Below are 13,845 nucleotides of genomic sequence, written 5' to 3'. Positions count from 1 at the left end.
GATAGCCTTGTGCACTGAACTCTACCTCTGCATAGAGTTTTTACTTATTTTCTCTCTTTCTAACTCTTTTTCTTCTACGACAATTTTAGGATTTACAAATTCAAGCTCTACGATTTTTTTTCTGTGCTAACGAATGAAAACTGCTGTAGTCAAAACAAGTGAAACCCTTGTTTTATGTCGGTTTTATCATTTCTATGATTTGTTTGTTGTTGTTGTTTTTTCTTTCTCCTCAGTCGGTCAACCCTTTTGTTCCTGTTCTCAGTTTGCCAAACACAGATCTCTATCTCTGTGGGTTGATCAATTAATCAATTACCTGCTTAATTGTACATTCTGTTTTAGCAACAGTGGTCCCAGTCACCAGAGGCTGAAGGCATGCAGTCTCGCTATGTTCTAACTATGATTTACTGACACTCCCAGTTCAGAAGCAATGTTTAGAAAACCTGCACAAAAAATACATTTTAAACCTTGCAATAAAACAACCCTTGTCATTGTCCTTTTTATTGTGTCGTCGATGATAGCCATAAGTGTGAGTGAGTTGTTCGTTTTCAGAAGGAGTATTTTGTGAAGGAGTATTTGTGTCTTGAAATAGTGAAGGCCTAATATGTCCCATCGAGTGATTGACGTTGACTCTGTACCTCCCCCTTAGCTCTATAGTGGTATGGTCTTCTTAGCCCTTCTAAATGTGTCTCTGATTAAGCATTCCATGAGGAGGGGAGGCATTATCACTTTCTGGTCCTACCTCAGACATACTAGCTAGTGTCAGAGGGCCTCATGCTCCACATAATTAGGTTAAAGAGGAAGACGGAGAAGGGGGCTGTGAGAAGAATGCCAAATTCAATTAGCAAGAATATGGTGTCCACTGTACACACCAAATAGTTTGACTGCTATGTTGATCAAGGAATGTTGCACACACATTTTCAGATTCAAAAGGGACATGAATACTTGGGATGACGGCACAAAATAGTAGTTACAGTCATTTGTGTCTGCGAGTGGTTTTTGCATTGTGTGCTGATGTTTTGATATGCATTAGAAGGATTAGGCCTCGCTCATATTTGTTCTGTCTCAGAAACAAACAAAATGACTGAAGAGCAAGACTTTCTAGTCTCCCACATTGTCACTAAGGACCATGTATAAGGACCATGTATAATCATGTATAATCCCCCAAATTAGCCTGGCTTTGCATTTCAAATGTTGTGTGTTAATTGCTCTTCGAGTCAATTGATTCTCCCCAGTGCTATTTGCTGAGCCAGAGCTGTAGGCTAATGAACAACAGGCTGTCACATCTAAACACACACACACACACACACACACACACACACACACACCTACACACACCTGCAGTACCAAACAGGATCTCTGTGAGCATTGAGCCAGGAATACTGATGTGTTGTGAATCAAAAGGCCATTTATCTGGTGGCAAAGATGTTAGTCATACATGAATGCAATTAAATGAGGTAGAATCATGACCAAAAGCAAGATGTCCCCAATAAAATATGTTCATTTATTCACTTGTACACTTGCCCAATACAAAGTCTATCCGAAATGTACACTTTGGCCAGTATATCCAGTCCACCATGACCATTGTACAGCCTTAAACCAATACATTTCATCTGCCTGATCTGGATAATATTTATAATATGCACAGACAAACAATCAAACCCCAATATTTACTTTGTTTTCCACATTTCAAGCAAATCACTTTGCAGCAAATCATCTGCAGTTCACATGTCAGGATCTGAATGCAGGGCTGGTGAGGGGATGAAGCTGTGCTCACCCTAAAACACCCAGGGGACTCCTTCTCAACAAAGCAACCTCAATACTATGAGCTGCATTTCCACACATTTTTAAATGGTAATAATGGGAGGCCTTTAGGCCTGGTTACTGCCTGGCATCTGCCAGTTATAATCATCATACATCTCCAGTCGTTAAAGGCCAAGCTCAGTCTTTACCCATGTGTCCAGTAAAGATGTCCTTCCCCTCCCCAGAGGGCACATACAGAGGGTGACACACTGTGGAAAGTCCTCGCTGCTATCTGATCCAGTGGAATTCACCCAAGATAGGAGCCGACAGGCCTGAATTAACATTGGGGGATTGTGATGTTACCAGAAAATGTGCAGACATTTGCACAAAGAAAGATCAGTCTGTGTCTAACTGTGTGGTTTAATTGATGGTTTCATGACAAAATATAGAGGCAATTGTTTAGCTTGTCATCAATCATATTGTATCAACGTCATTTGCAATGGAACATAGATACCTCCCATCCTAACATGACTTGTGAAGAAAATATCCTTGGTCAGGGGCTAGTTTTTAAGTGCTTTTCCATTGTGCATGAGAACTGAATACGGCAATTTAATGAGTAATCGGGAGGGCTTGTTATTTTCCTGTAAGGAAAACCAGCACCGAAATATCTCAGCAATGCCAGGACGCCGACGTGCCTCTGCTGGGGTAAGAATAGCCCTACAATGGGCCGCTCACGTCTGCCGTCTTCTGTTGTCAACAGTTGTCGCTCGCGGAGCCAGAGGTAAGACAGGCGGCGCAGGGGACCGTGGCTTGGGAGACTCAAGACTCAAGGGAGACGGCCCCCAGATGAGTTTATCAATCAGGGCCTGGGAGATACTAATGTTAGCACTGGACTGTAGCCTAGTTACCATTGGTTTTTTGGCTTTCTTTTTACCTGGAGGTTATTGGCTAACCCTCTCAAGCAGTTGTGTCCCTCGCTCGGCGACGAGCGGACAGTGTCCTGGTGGTGATTGAGAGGTTAAGAGTCAGGCCTGGAGGGAGACTGCAAGGTTGCAGGGGGCCTTCATCTGTAGACATGGGAAGACAGAGCGCCTCTGAGGTGATCTTCATCTCTCTGAACCACAATATCACTTTAGTAGGTGAGTATTTCTCCTAGAACAGAACAATTATTGGATGTGTCATCATCAAAGTGATTTGAAGTTTGTTATGTACTATATGCTCTTTTCTAGGAAAGTGCAGTTAAGACAGTTGTATATTGCTTTGATCTGACACCTGATAGCACACGCAATAGACAATTGCAATGCTTTTGTCCGTCATTACATGTAAACTTGAAGTCAAGGTGAGAAGCTTCTGTTCACTGTTGTTGACACAATCCATTAGTTACCACTGTAAAACTTGACATTTCCCATCTGAAAAATAATCTGTTTATTTTGATTTCAGAGGCAGAATCTATGTTCTTAATGTTTACAGATTCAATGAAAAATTGTTGAGGCTAAAAGACGTTTTAATATTTCTATTAGAGAACCGAAATATCCGAATGCAAAAATACTTTTCGTAGGTCTATGACTTTAATATATATCAGGCTGTTAAATCAAATAATAACAGAAAGATATGAGCAAATGAAAAACAACATCTCCGAAAAATATTGAATAACTCCATACATTGAACAGAGTTGATCTGAGAGACTGCATCTAACAGATCGAATTCTCCCTTTTCACTGTCTTTTAGGGAAGGTGTGGCTGATCATGATGATCTTACTGCGTATCCTGGTGCTCCTGTTTGCTGGATATCCCCTCTACCAGGACGAACAGGAACGTTTTGTATGTAACACAATACAGCCAGGCTGCGCCAACGTGTGTTACGACTTATTCTCCCCCATCTCCGTGTTCCGCTTCTGGCTAGTCCAACTAGTCACCCTCTGTCTCCCCTATATGATATTTGTCATCTACGTCATCCACAAGGTCTCTTCAGGCTTCACCCTGGACCACCAGATCTCAGATAGAGTCAAAGCTGGACCGCTGTACAAGTCGTATATAAAAGACCAGGAGTCTTTTAGGAAGACCGTCGTGAGTAAGACAGCTCTTCAGATTGACCAAGGCAGGACACAGCGCTTTACAGGAGCCTATATGTTCCATCTGATGTTTCGGATACTGTTGGAGGCCGGGTTTGGGGCAGCGCACTACTACCTGTTTGGTTTCTACATCCCCAGGAGGTTTCTGTGCCAGCAGAGCCCCTGCACCACCCAGGTGGACTGCTACATCTCCCGACCCACAGAGAAGTCGGTGATGCTCAACTTCATGCTGGGGGCGGCCGCTCTGTCCCTCCTGCTGAACGTCGCCGACTTCGTCTGTGCCGTCAAGCGCTCGGTGAGACAGAAGAGCAAGAGGAAGATGCTGGTGGAGAAGATGTACGAGGAGGAGCAGTATTACCTTTCGTCGGCCGGGGTCGTCGGCAGGGGTGTGGACACCAACATCCCTCTGGCCCAGGTCCTGGTGGAGGACGGATCCTTCCGGAAGAGAGGGGCCAGTAAGTCCGTAAGCGCTGGTCAGGGGCCCTGCTTCCATCTGGAGCGGGCCTCTCACGCCTCCGTCCCTCACGGAGGTCCTCTCACCCCCGGCCAGCCGGGCTCAAACACCGACGGAAACAACGACTACTCCCCAGCCCAGGAGGAGGGACCAGACGGGGAGGGCAGTGAGATGGCGCTGTGCCCTGTGGAGCCTATGGGGACACCCAGGTCTATACGAGTTAGCAAACGCGGCCGGCTCAAACCTCCCCCGCCCCCGCGACGGGACCTGCTGGTCCCCCCTGGGATAGGGCCCGCTGACGTCTCCAAAACGACCGCGGTGTGTACCAGGAGAGTGGGCCAGTACACGCTGGTGGAGCTGACAGCTGCGGACGTGCAGTCCAACACCAGCGAGGGCCAGGAGAAGAGGTCGGAGTGGGTGTGACTGAGAAAAGCTGGAAAGCTCCGAGATTTTTAGGACCAGATTGAGACGGGATAGCGTTGATATCAAGTCCGCAGGGATCCATGAGGGCAGGGGGGTGAGAGATTCCACGCAGCTAATACAGTGGCAACTGTTGAAGACATTGTGTCATCATTCTTAAGTGCATTCTGATATTCAGGCCGAACTTTCCAACATCCGAATAATCAAATGCAGCTCTGTCTATGAATACATTTTAGACCGCATGATAAGGAACACACACAGCAGGCTTATATCATCAGTGCATAAGCGTAAGCTGTACATATCTTTTAGGGATGATCCAAATCTATTCATGTTGTACTCTCTTAGTGAGAGAATGCTAGGACACTCTACACTACTCAGTGTCCTCCCGTAAAGCCCAACCTTGAGTGCATCTATAAGTGTGGGACCCACCTGTTGCTTCTGTAGTGTAAGCCCCCCCTCTCACTGTCAGTAAACATAGGCAGGCCATGACCTGTCCAGGCCCTGCCCCCCTGGGGCATTGTGGTCACTCTAGAGGCCCTGCTCCTTTGTCTGGGGGTCACAGGGGGGTCAAGGTGGACTTCTGCACCCTGTCACCTGCAGTGTGGTGTTTGGGATGCCTTTGATGGACACAAGAGGGTCAGGTTGAGTTAAGAGTATCATTCCCCATCCAGAGCTCTTTCTTCTTCTGGTAGAGAGAGAGCGATGAAGGACAAGCTGGTCTTCTGGCCCACATGGGCTCACAAAGCAATTACAGCACCCGGCTGAGATCTGTATTTATGGAGATGGCTTGTCACTCTATTTCAAGGCCTCCGAGGGCTTAGGGCTTTAGACATATACCCACACTCGGAAATAGAGCTGCGTGCTCCAGTGTAATCGGAGACTGTGATGTTGCCTACCCTTCAAGTGTTCAGATGCCACTCATAGTGGCGTTCATTTCACCTCCGCGGTAAATTAATTTGTGAGGGTCGGTCGGTCGCCACACGACAACACGACCAGTGCTGTCAATCGTATGTTATGTCAAAAGCGGAATGTAGGAAGTATTTGATTGCTTTTGCACACTATAAAATCTGTCAGAGCATTACTGTAGTTTTATTAATAGGGCTCCTTTGCTGAGATGTCGTTGGTGTGAACGACATTTTTGTTAAGTACTGTATACATTTTCTTTTTTTTTTATAGAAAGGGAGAGATATTGCTGTGACAGTTGTGTAAACTGTATCTCCTGTGTAAACTGTGTCTCCTGAACTGTCAATCTGCTTGCTGCAGGTTAGGGGGTCCAAGTCCAGAAACAGTTGGAACCCGATTGTTATTATTAGGGATTATTGAGAAAACTATTGAGATCAAAAGGTACTACTGTAAACAGTACTGTCCATGAACATTATCATATCTTGCTTCACGTTCATTCAATCACAAAATAATAGCATCATATTTTCAACATCATTGTGATAAGGCATGCATTTAAAATATGCATATGTATGAGGCATACAGTATATTCTAGCTTGGGCCAGAGGGTTAGTGCCCCTGTTAAGTAATGACATGCTAACCTACGGCAGACCAAGATGATACCCCACCTCTGACACTTTCAAATTGGCATCCCTTGACAGTGAGGGACTAATGGAACCCTATTGACATCTTCTGCCCCTCAGCACTGCGTCTCCTAAAGACACCCGCTTTCCCCTCTACTGTGTCCTCTAAACTAGGTTTAGAAGAAGGTGATAGAAGAAGGTTTTTCCTTCTATCAATGGCCCCGGGCCTGAGCTGGATTACTCTTCCTGCTACGACTGGTGGATTGATGATTAGCTTAGTATTCAAATGTATTAATTGTAAGTCGCTTTGGAATAAGGCGTCTGCTAAATGCCAAAAATTTAAATGTAAATGTAATGGTGTGATGCCTAAACCGAATTCGATGACTTTGACAAAATAAGGATGTTATATTCTAACGAAAGCAATCGTTGCGAAAGGCTGGGTCATCTCTGTTTGCAGCTATATCTTTATGCCACTTTTTTTTCTTAACGTTGCTCATTAACGTTTGTGACTGTATTGTCGGATACAAGTCACAGATATGTTGTATTCATGTTTTAGCCAGTGACTAACCAACAGATCAGCCAGTTATAGATTTGACATCATTTTGGGGCGGAATTTGATTTATGTAGCCTTGGGTATAATCTGTGTGAAAGGGGATTCTGATCTTGATGAGCTATTCTGTGTCCTCTCTCGGTCTCTTTGAAGGTGACAACAAAGCTAAATGATGCCCTAGAGTCTGATGCATTGTAATGTGAGTGAAAACTATAGGTATAGTAAAAACTATAGGTATAGTAAAAACACACTGAGGACCCTATCAGGAGCTCTCATTCAATGTCACTTCGACTATGCCGTAACATCATGGTACTATAGAACCACAAAGGCCCAAAAAACAAGACTCCAGACAGCCCAAAATAAACTGGTTAGGCTTTTGCTAGGCCTCAACCCTAGGACACATCTAACCGCTGCTCATTTTTTGAGCCTTGATTGGCTACGAGTAGTTGACAGAGTGCAGCAGCTTGCACTGGGCCTGGTCTTCAAGATACGCTACACCACAAAGACACCCAAGTACCTGTCAACATACTTCCAAAAAGTGAACAACGTCCACACATACAATACCAGAGGAAGCTCCACGAACCACGTTCAACCGCGTTGCACCACAAACAAGGGGTTAAACTCGTTTGCAAACTATGCAGTAAAAATGTGGAACGCCCTTCCTATAATCTTAAAGGAGTGCAAAACACTGCCCACCTTCAAAACCACTCTCAAAAAACATTTACAGGAGGCTGCAATCCGTAACTGGACCCTCTAAATCAAAAATCAGATTAAAAGACCCGAACTACCCACTGTACATACTTTGTGTTTTGTCCCCCGCCCCCACCTGTGGTGTATGTCCCCACCTGTCCTACCCGCTGTACATACCTAATGTTTTGTTTAATTGTTCTTCCCATGATGGATGTATGTTTATCTTGTAGATAGTACTAGTTATTTGTCTGTATTATCTTGTAGATAGTACTATTTTTTTGTTGTTGTCTGTCTTACATGTAACGATGAATTGAGAATCAAGGAACCCAATTGAAATAAGCCAGTGGCTTTCTTGGGTTTTTATCCTGTTAGTTGACCTTGTATGTAATATGTACTTTCATGTACCTACTTCTGCAAATCTTCTAATAAAGTTTTCAATCAATCAATCAAAAAGGCAGTAAGCCCTCTGGTGAGAATTAGACAATTGTTGTCATAAGATCTGTCTACATGCTATGTGTAACAGGATACCGAGTTTTTAATTTGTTGTATTAGCAGACATATAAAACACAGACATTGAACTCCCCCCCTGTTTTATTAATGTTGCTATGTTTAACTTAATAGTTATTTTCTAATGTTCTGTAGTGGGAGATATAGTAGGGTATTGGAGGCCTTTCATAAAGATACATGTCAATGCATTACCACTACACGTGGATGATACATTCTATTGCCTCGTTTACTTTCTAAAATCATGTTTTGTCATTGTTATTTTATTTGTTCACCAAGGTCCACTTTTCTGTAACATTACCTGATTTCAAATGCTGTTTTTTTAAAGCCTTGTTCCAAATGTCATACCTAGTTATAATTCAAATGACTTGAAATGAGATGCAAGTTATATGGGATGATATAGTTTCTATTTAAACTTTTCTATCGGGTTCCCTCACTGTTTCCCTGTACATTATAAATTGGTTTGATTCATTGATGGATCTTTCACGTTTTACTTAAAACAGCACACTGCCCTCCAGTGGTGCAAACTGTAAAATAGTATTTCTGTTTGAAATTATACCAAAACAATGTGACTACTTTCTTATGATAACGTTTCATAATAACCTCTGGCTATGGAAAACCAAAATAAATAAAATAGCAAAAATAAATAAATATATAATTACAAAGCCAATTCAAGCAACACATCTAATGTAAATGAAAGTTCTGTTAATAATGGCTAATCTTACAGGTTCCAGCATCTGCTGCATCTACTTTTGGCTGCCCATAGGTATAATAATAATAATAATAATAATAATAATAATAATAATAATAATAATAATAATAATAATACGGTATACATATGAGGCTGTAGAGAACTCCTTCACATTCCAGATATCCAGACACACCAGCTGTATGGTCTACATATATACATAAGTATATATATATATATGAAATATGGAATATATAATGGTATTTCCATGGACACAAATATGAACACAATTCAGTTAATTCAAAGTGAATGTGAGAGACATCCAACTGGACTCATAGGACTAGCAGCTACCAACTGCTTAGAATTCCAGCTGTTACATCTCAATGCGGTATACTAGCATACTCAATGAGTATATACTGCATACTGCTTACTAAATTCATAATAAGTATGTGAAAACCAGCCGACCAGAGCAAACACGCTATTAGGGATAATAATTACAATGAGCCATTCATTCAAAATATACAAAATACAATTAGGTTATTAAATACAATAACGACAGGCTTGGTACTCACTTAATGTGAAAAGTGGCATCTCCCATCGGTCAGTATTTGCTTGATATCTGGTGTTATGGACGTCACTCCGCAGGCAGTTCTCAAGGTTTTTATGCATCAATCGATTCCTCTCGTGCGTCTTTATCGCATTCATTGACGAAAAGGACGACTCGCATGTATAGAAAGGGAACATTGTGAGCACGTAAAATGTGAGTCTCACAACGGCTTTGCATTGATGAAACCAGGTAGGATGAACGTATAGTTCGCTGTCCATTCCTGTTTAAATGCCCTGTTTTCACCGTCAACTTTCCTCTTTAGACCTTTGGAGAGTGACATTATGTTTCTCTTGCTAGCTAGCAGGTTAAATGTTTAGCTAACTTCACCCGACACGCAAACAACCAATCCAATAATAATGTGACCTTGTCTGGGAGGAGGGGGAATAATTATCAGAATAAAACTATGTTAAATAATTATTAGAATAAGTTAGGCTGCGCTACATCGTCAGTCCACACATTTATTATTAAAAAATATGGAAAACGGTGAAACTACGTTTCAACGTTGTTGAGAATCACAACACAAACTCGCTAGTCAAGCCAAAATACTGCAACGTAATGGATTGGACTGCTACCTAGTTAACTAGAACACTACTTTACATTGTTAGCAGGCTCACAAAACAAGCTGTATTAGTTGACTAGCGATGTGTACATCTCTCGAAAGAAAAGTCAAAGCATTAGAACGTGTCACATTTTTAAACAATCAATTACTTAAATTAGCCTTTGATTAGGTTCGGGCCCGCCATCTAGTGGCTATTTATTTTTTGGCCCGAAGCCAAACTTAATTGCCGACCCCTGGTGTATGGGGTGGAGTGGGAGGTCAAGTTGGTTGTAGTAAGGTCATCAGTCAGTGGCATCAGTGTTGTAAGGGAGGCAGAAGGACCTGGAGAAGGCCACGGCGACGCGCTTCAGGAGGGCTCTCCAAGGCTTCTCCTTGGTGCTGTTGGCTGTATCAGCAGCCTCCGTGTCTGCAGAGATGACAGACAACAGGATGTGACGTCATGTATCCCATAATGCTAGCATTGTGCGTGATATGGAGAACGTGGCAGGAAAGATCATAGGGATTGACATTTCTACTGATACTGTAAACGGGCATCTTACCATCAGGGCCAGGGGGGACTGGTGATTTCTGTGAATAAAACAAAGAAAGGTGATGATAATAATAATAATAATAACTTGGATTTGTATAGTGCCTTTCATAAAACCCAAGGACGCTTTACAATTCTAGAGGAAATGGTCAAAACAGAAACAAACAAAACAAAACAGGAACAGTGACTATGGGCCAAAGGCCTTGGTGAACAGTTTTAAGTGCTGATTTGAAGAAGGAGTCCAGGGTGGGGGCGTTGCGGATCACTATGGGGAGAGAGTTCCAGAGGGTAGGTGCAGCCACGCTGAAGGCTCTGTCCCCAAAGGTCCGTAGGTTGGTGCGGGGGGTGATATTTGTCCTACAGCCTACAGTAGGCTACATACAGTACTGTATATGCTGCTGTAAGACAAGCTCCCCCGATCAAGTGCTTTAACCCAGATGTGACTTTATCCTCCTTTTATTATTATTATAAAAAATAAAAAGTATGCACTTCACCTTGTTTTTCTTTGTTCTCTTTTTCGGATTTCTTTCTCCCTCCTCTTTCACAGAGTTGTCCATCCCATTCTTCTGTGGGCAGGATTATATTCAGAGAGATACAGATATGAGGCAGACAGGCAGTGCATCACAATCACATGCTGTGCCATAATGAGGCCAGACACATTTCCACAATGTGTACACAGTAAAGTATTCAACTGTGTACACATTCCGTTGGGGGGGCAACCGTGAACACATTGCCCCCCCCAACGGAACCCCCCGCCTCCCCAAGAAAGAGGAATTATTACGGACGTAGACACCAAACATCTGACAAGCAGGTTAAAATATCTGCGTTTTTTAAACGCAGCCAATCCGAATCTGGCGAGTGGTAAGCCCATGGGCTAGTAGGTCCGCTAGTTGGTAACGTCCGCTAGTAGGTAACGTCCGCTAGTCTCGCATAGCCAGAAAAGATTTTGCGCGAGTGTGTGCGCGCGACGCGAGAGAGTTTTTGCCGGGTGAGATGTCTGCAGATGGAAAGTAAGAAAGTCGAAACGTTAGCAAATATAATTGCTGAGTGTTCTGACAGAGAAAGTTGGTTAAAATTGGTCGTTATTATTGTTACTAGAAAGTGTGTGACATGGTGTAAAATTAAATAGTGTCAAAGAACTAGCAAGCTAGCTATTCTATTCTATTATTATCAATGTATGCATCAATATGTATGTTATATTGACTAAAATATATAATATGTAGCTATATATATACAGTTACGTGTATTGCATTCTATAAAGTTAGACTGCCATACACTTACAAAGCCAGATCAACAATCTATCTATCTATTCTCTTCTTACCTGTGAGGAGGTAGTACCACCTACCAACTGGCACACCAGGTTTACAGAGCTGCCAGGTACACGCCAGGTACACACGCCAGGTACACCTCTGAGGTGACATTCACCCTCCAGGCTGGAGGTCAGACTCAGGCTCCTCTGGGACGTCTCAGAGGACCCTGTGTCAAAGCTTAAGTCCTCCATACCGACGGCGATGTCATTCCAAGCACACTCTTCATACATGTCACTGTCGTCGTCATAGGCTTCCTCACCGCTGTCCTCCTCGTCACCATAATATTTGTCCTGGCAGACGTCACTCATGGAGGAAGACCTGGTCAAACACAGGGTGTCCTCCTCTTCACTGTCTTTGTCCTGGCAGACGTATGTCATGGTGGAAGTGTTGGTCAAAGACAGGGTGTCCTCCTCTTCACTGTCTTTGTCCTGGCAGACGTATGTCATGGTGGAAGTGTTGGTCAAAGACAGGGTGTCCTCCTTTTCACTATCTTTGTCCTGGCACACGTCACTCATGGTGGAAGTGTTGGTCAAAGACAGGGTGTCCTCCTCTTCACTGTCTTTGTCCTGGCAGACGTATGTCATGGTGGAAGTGTTGGTCAAAGATAGGGTGTCCTCCTTTTCACTATCTTTGTCCTGGCACACGTCACTCATGGTGGAAGTGTTGGTCCAAGACAGGGTGTCCTCCTCTTCACTATCTTTGTCCTGGCACACGTCACTCATGGTGGAAGTGTTGGTCCAAGACAGGGTGTCCTCCTCTTCACTATCTTTGTCCTGGCACACGTCACTCATGGTGGAAGTGTTGGTCCAAGACAGGGTGTCCTCCTCTTCACTATCTTTGTCCTGGCACACGTCACTCATGGTGGAAGTGTTGGTCCAAGACAGGGTGTCCTCCTCTTCACTATCTTTGTCCTGGCACACGTCACTCATGGTGGAAGTGTTGATCAAAGACAGGGTGTCCTCCTCTTCACTATCTTTGTCCGCTTGAGTCTTGAGGGACGCGTCCATTGAACACGATCCTAACAAAACAAAGTTGACATGACATTTGGCCAACAACATGAATTCTCTTTGGGACAAGCACTCAGACTTAATATAAACATATAAACTAATAATTGCATGCCCGACAATTAGGTACTGACACTTTTACATGAAGATGACCTTATGCATATGCAGTAACATTGTAATTACTATTGTTCATAACATGTTGGCATCAAGTGAAAACAGTAAACTGAAGGATATATATTTTTCTCTGACCTGGAACATATTTCAGGTCTGAGGGAGACTGATACATAGTGTTACATATGTTACTGTGTAATAAGCTCATGAAGGTAGTGGTACCTTTCATTAAAATAGCCCAGGGCTTGTCAGGGTTCTTGCAAGTCTCGTGGAGAAGGTCTCCCACCCTGGTGGTCAAAGCCTCACAAGTGGCGTCTAACGCCACCCTCTGGTGCTGGCTGATGGTGTTGGGCACGGCCAGAAATGTGCCAATCAAGTAAGTGACGGCCCGTTGTGCGAAATTATACAGCAGCTCATTCAAGCTCTGGTACAGTTTTCCCATGTAGTCGATGGGCTTGGACTTCCCCTGTCTAGCAGAGAACACCAAGCCAATTCTGTCCATGAGCAGCTGGTAGACCTTGGGGATCACGTCCTCCTCATCCACATCAGTGTACAGCATCCTCAGTATAGCAGCCGACATGCATCGGGAAGAGATGGGAGAGATGGGAGGCTGAGTCTCCTCCTGCTGCTCCTCGATAGCACTGGTGTAATCCACTATCCTGCTCAGAATCATTCTCAAGCCTGAGTGACTTGACTTAGAGAGAACAAACAGTGGTCGGCCATGTTGTCTGTTGTCGAGGTCCTGTTGTAACATGGTGTAGAGGACCATGGCGGGGAGGACAACGTCAACGCAGGCAACGACCACCGAGGTGATGACCCCCCGTTCCCACTCCTGCAGGTCATCTATGGTCACCTTCTCAGAGAGAGAGACAGGTACTGTATAAGTGACAACATTTCTAATTGGGTTCATGATGAATGAATGAATGAATGAATGGTCGTTATTGTCATTGTTATAGTACAGGTACCAAACAACGAAATTTGGGAGGGGGGGGGCTCCCCTGGTGCTAGGAAAAAAAAACTAAAAACAAGAAGGGAAAAGAGCTGGTTTACATAAATAAAGGCTATGTATACTATACTATACAAATAAA

The 13,845-nt window shown here is 43.6% G+C and overlaps 1 protein-coding gene across 1 annotated transcript; it reads left to right on the top strand.

Annotated features, from left to right (window-relative positions):
- Positions 1 to 2,815: 2,815 nt before the first annotated feature.
- On the top strand, positions 2,816 to 4,688 carry gjd4 (gap junction protein delta 4; the record flags this gene model as incomplete). Its single annotated transcript, XM_080543925.1, has 2 exons — positions 2,816 to 2,879; positions 3,469 to 4,688. The coding sequence occupies 2 exons, from the start codon at positions 2,816 to 2,818 to the stop codon at positions 4,686 to 4,688; spliced, it is 1,284 nt and encodes a 427-aa protein (XP_080400051.1).
- Positions 4,689 to 13,845: the final 9,157 nt, after the last annotated feature.

This window comes from Nansenia antarctica (assembly GCF_963989245.1).
Source record: "Nansenia antarctica genome assembly, chromosome: 13".
NCBI lineage: Eukaryota > Metazoa > Chordata > Actinopteri > Argentiniformes > Microstomatidae > Nansenia > Nansenia antarctica.
This window is presented reverse-complemented; position numbering and strand designations above follow the sequence as displayed.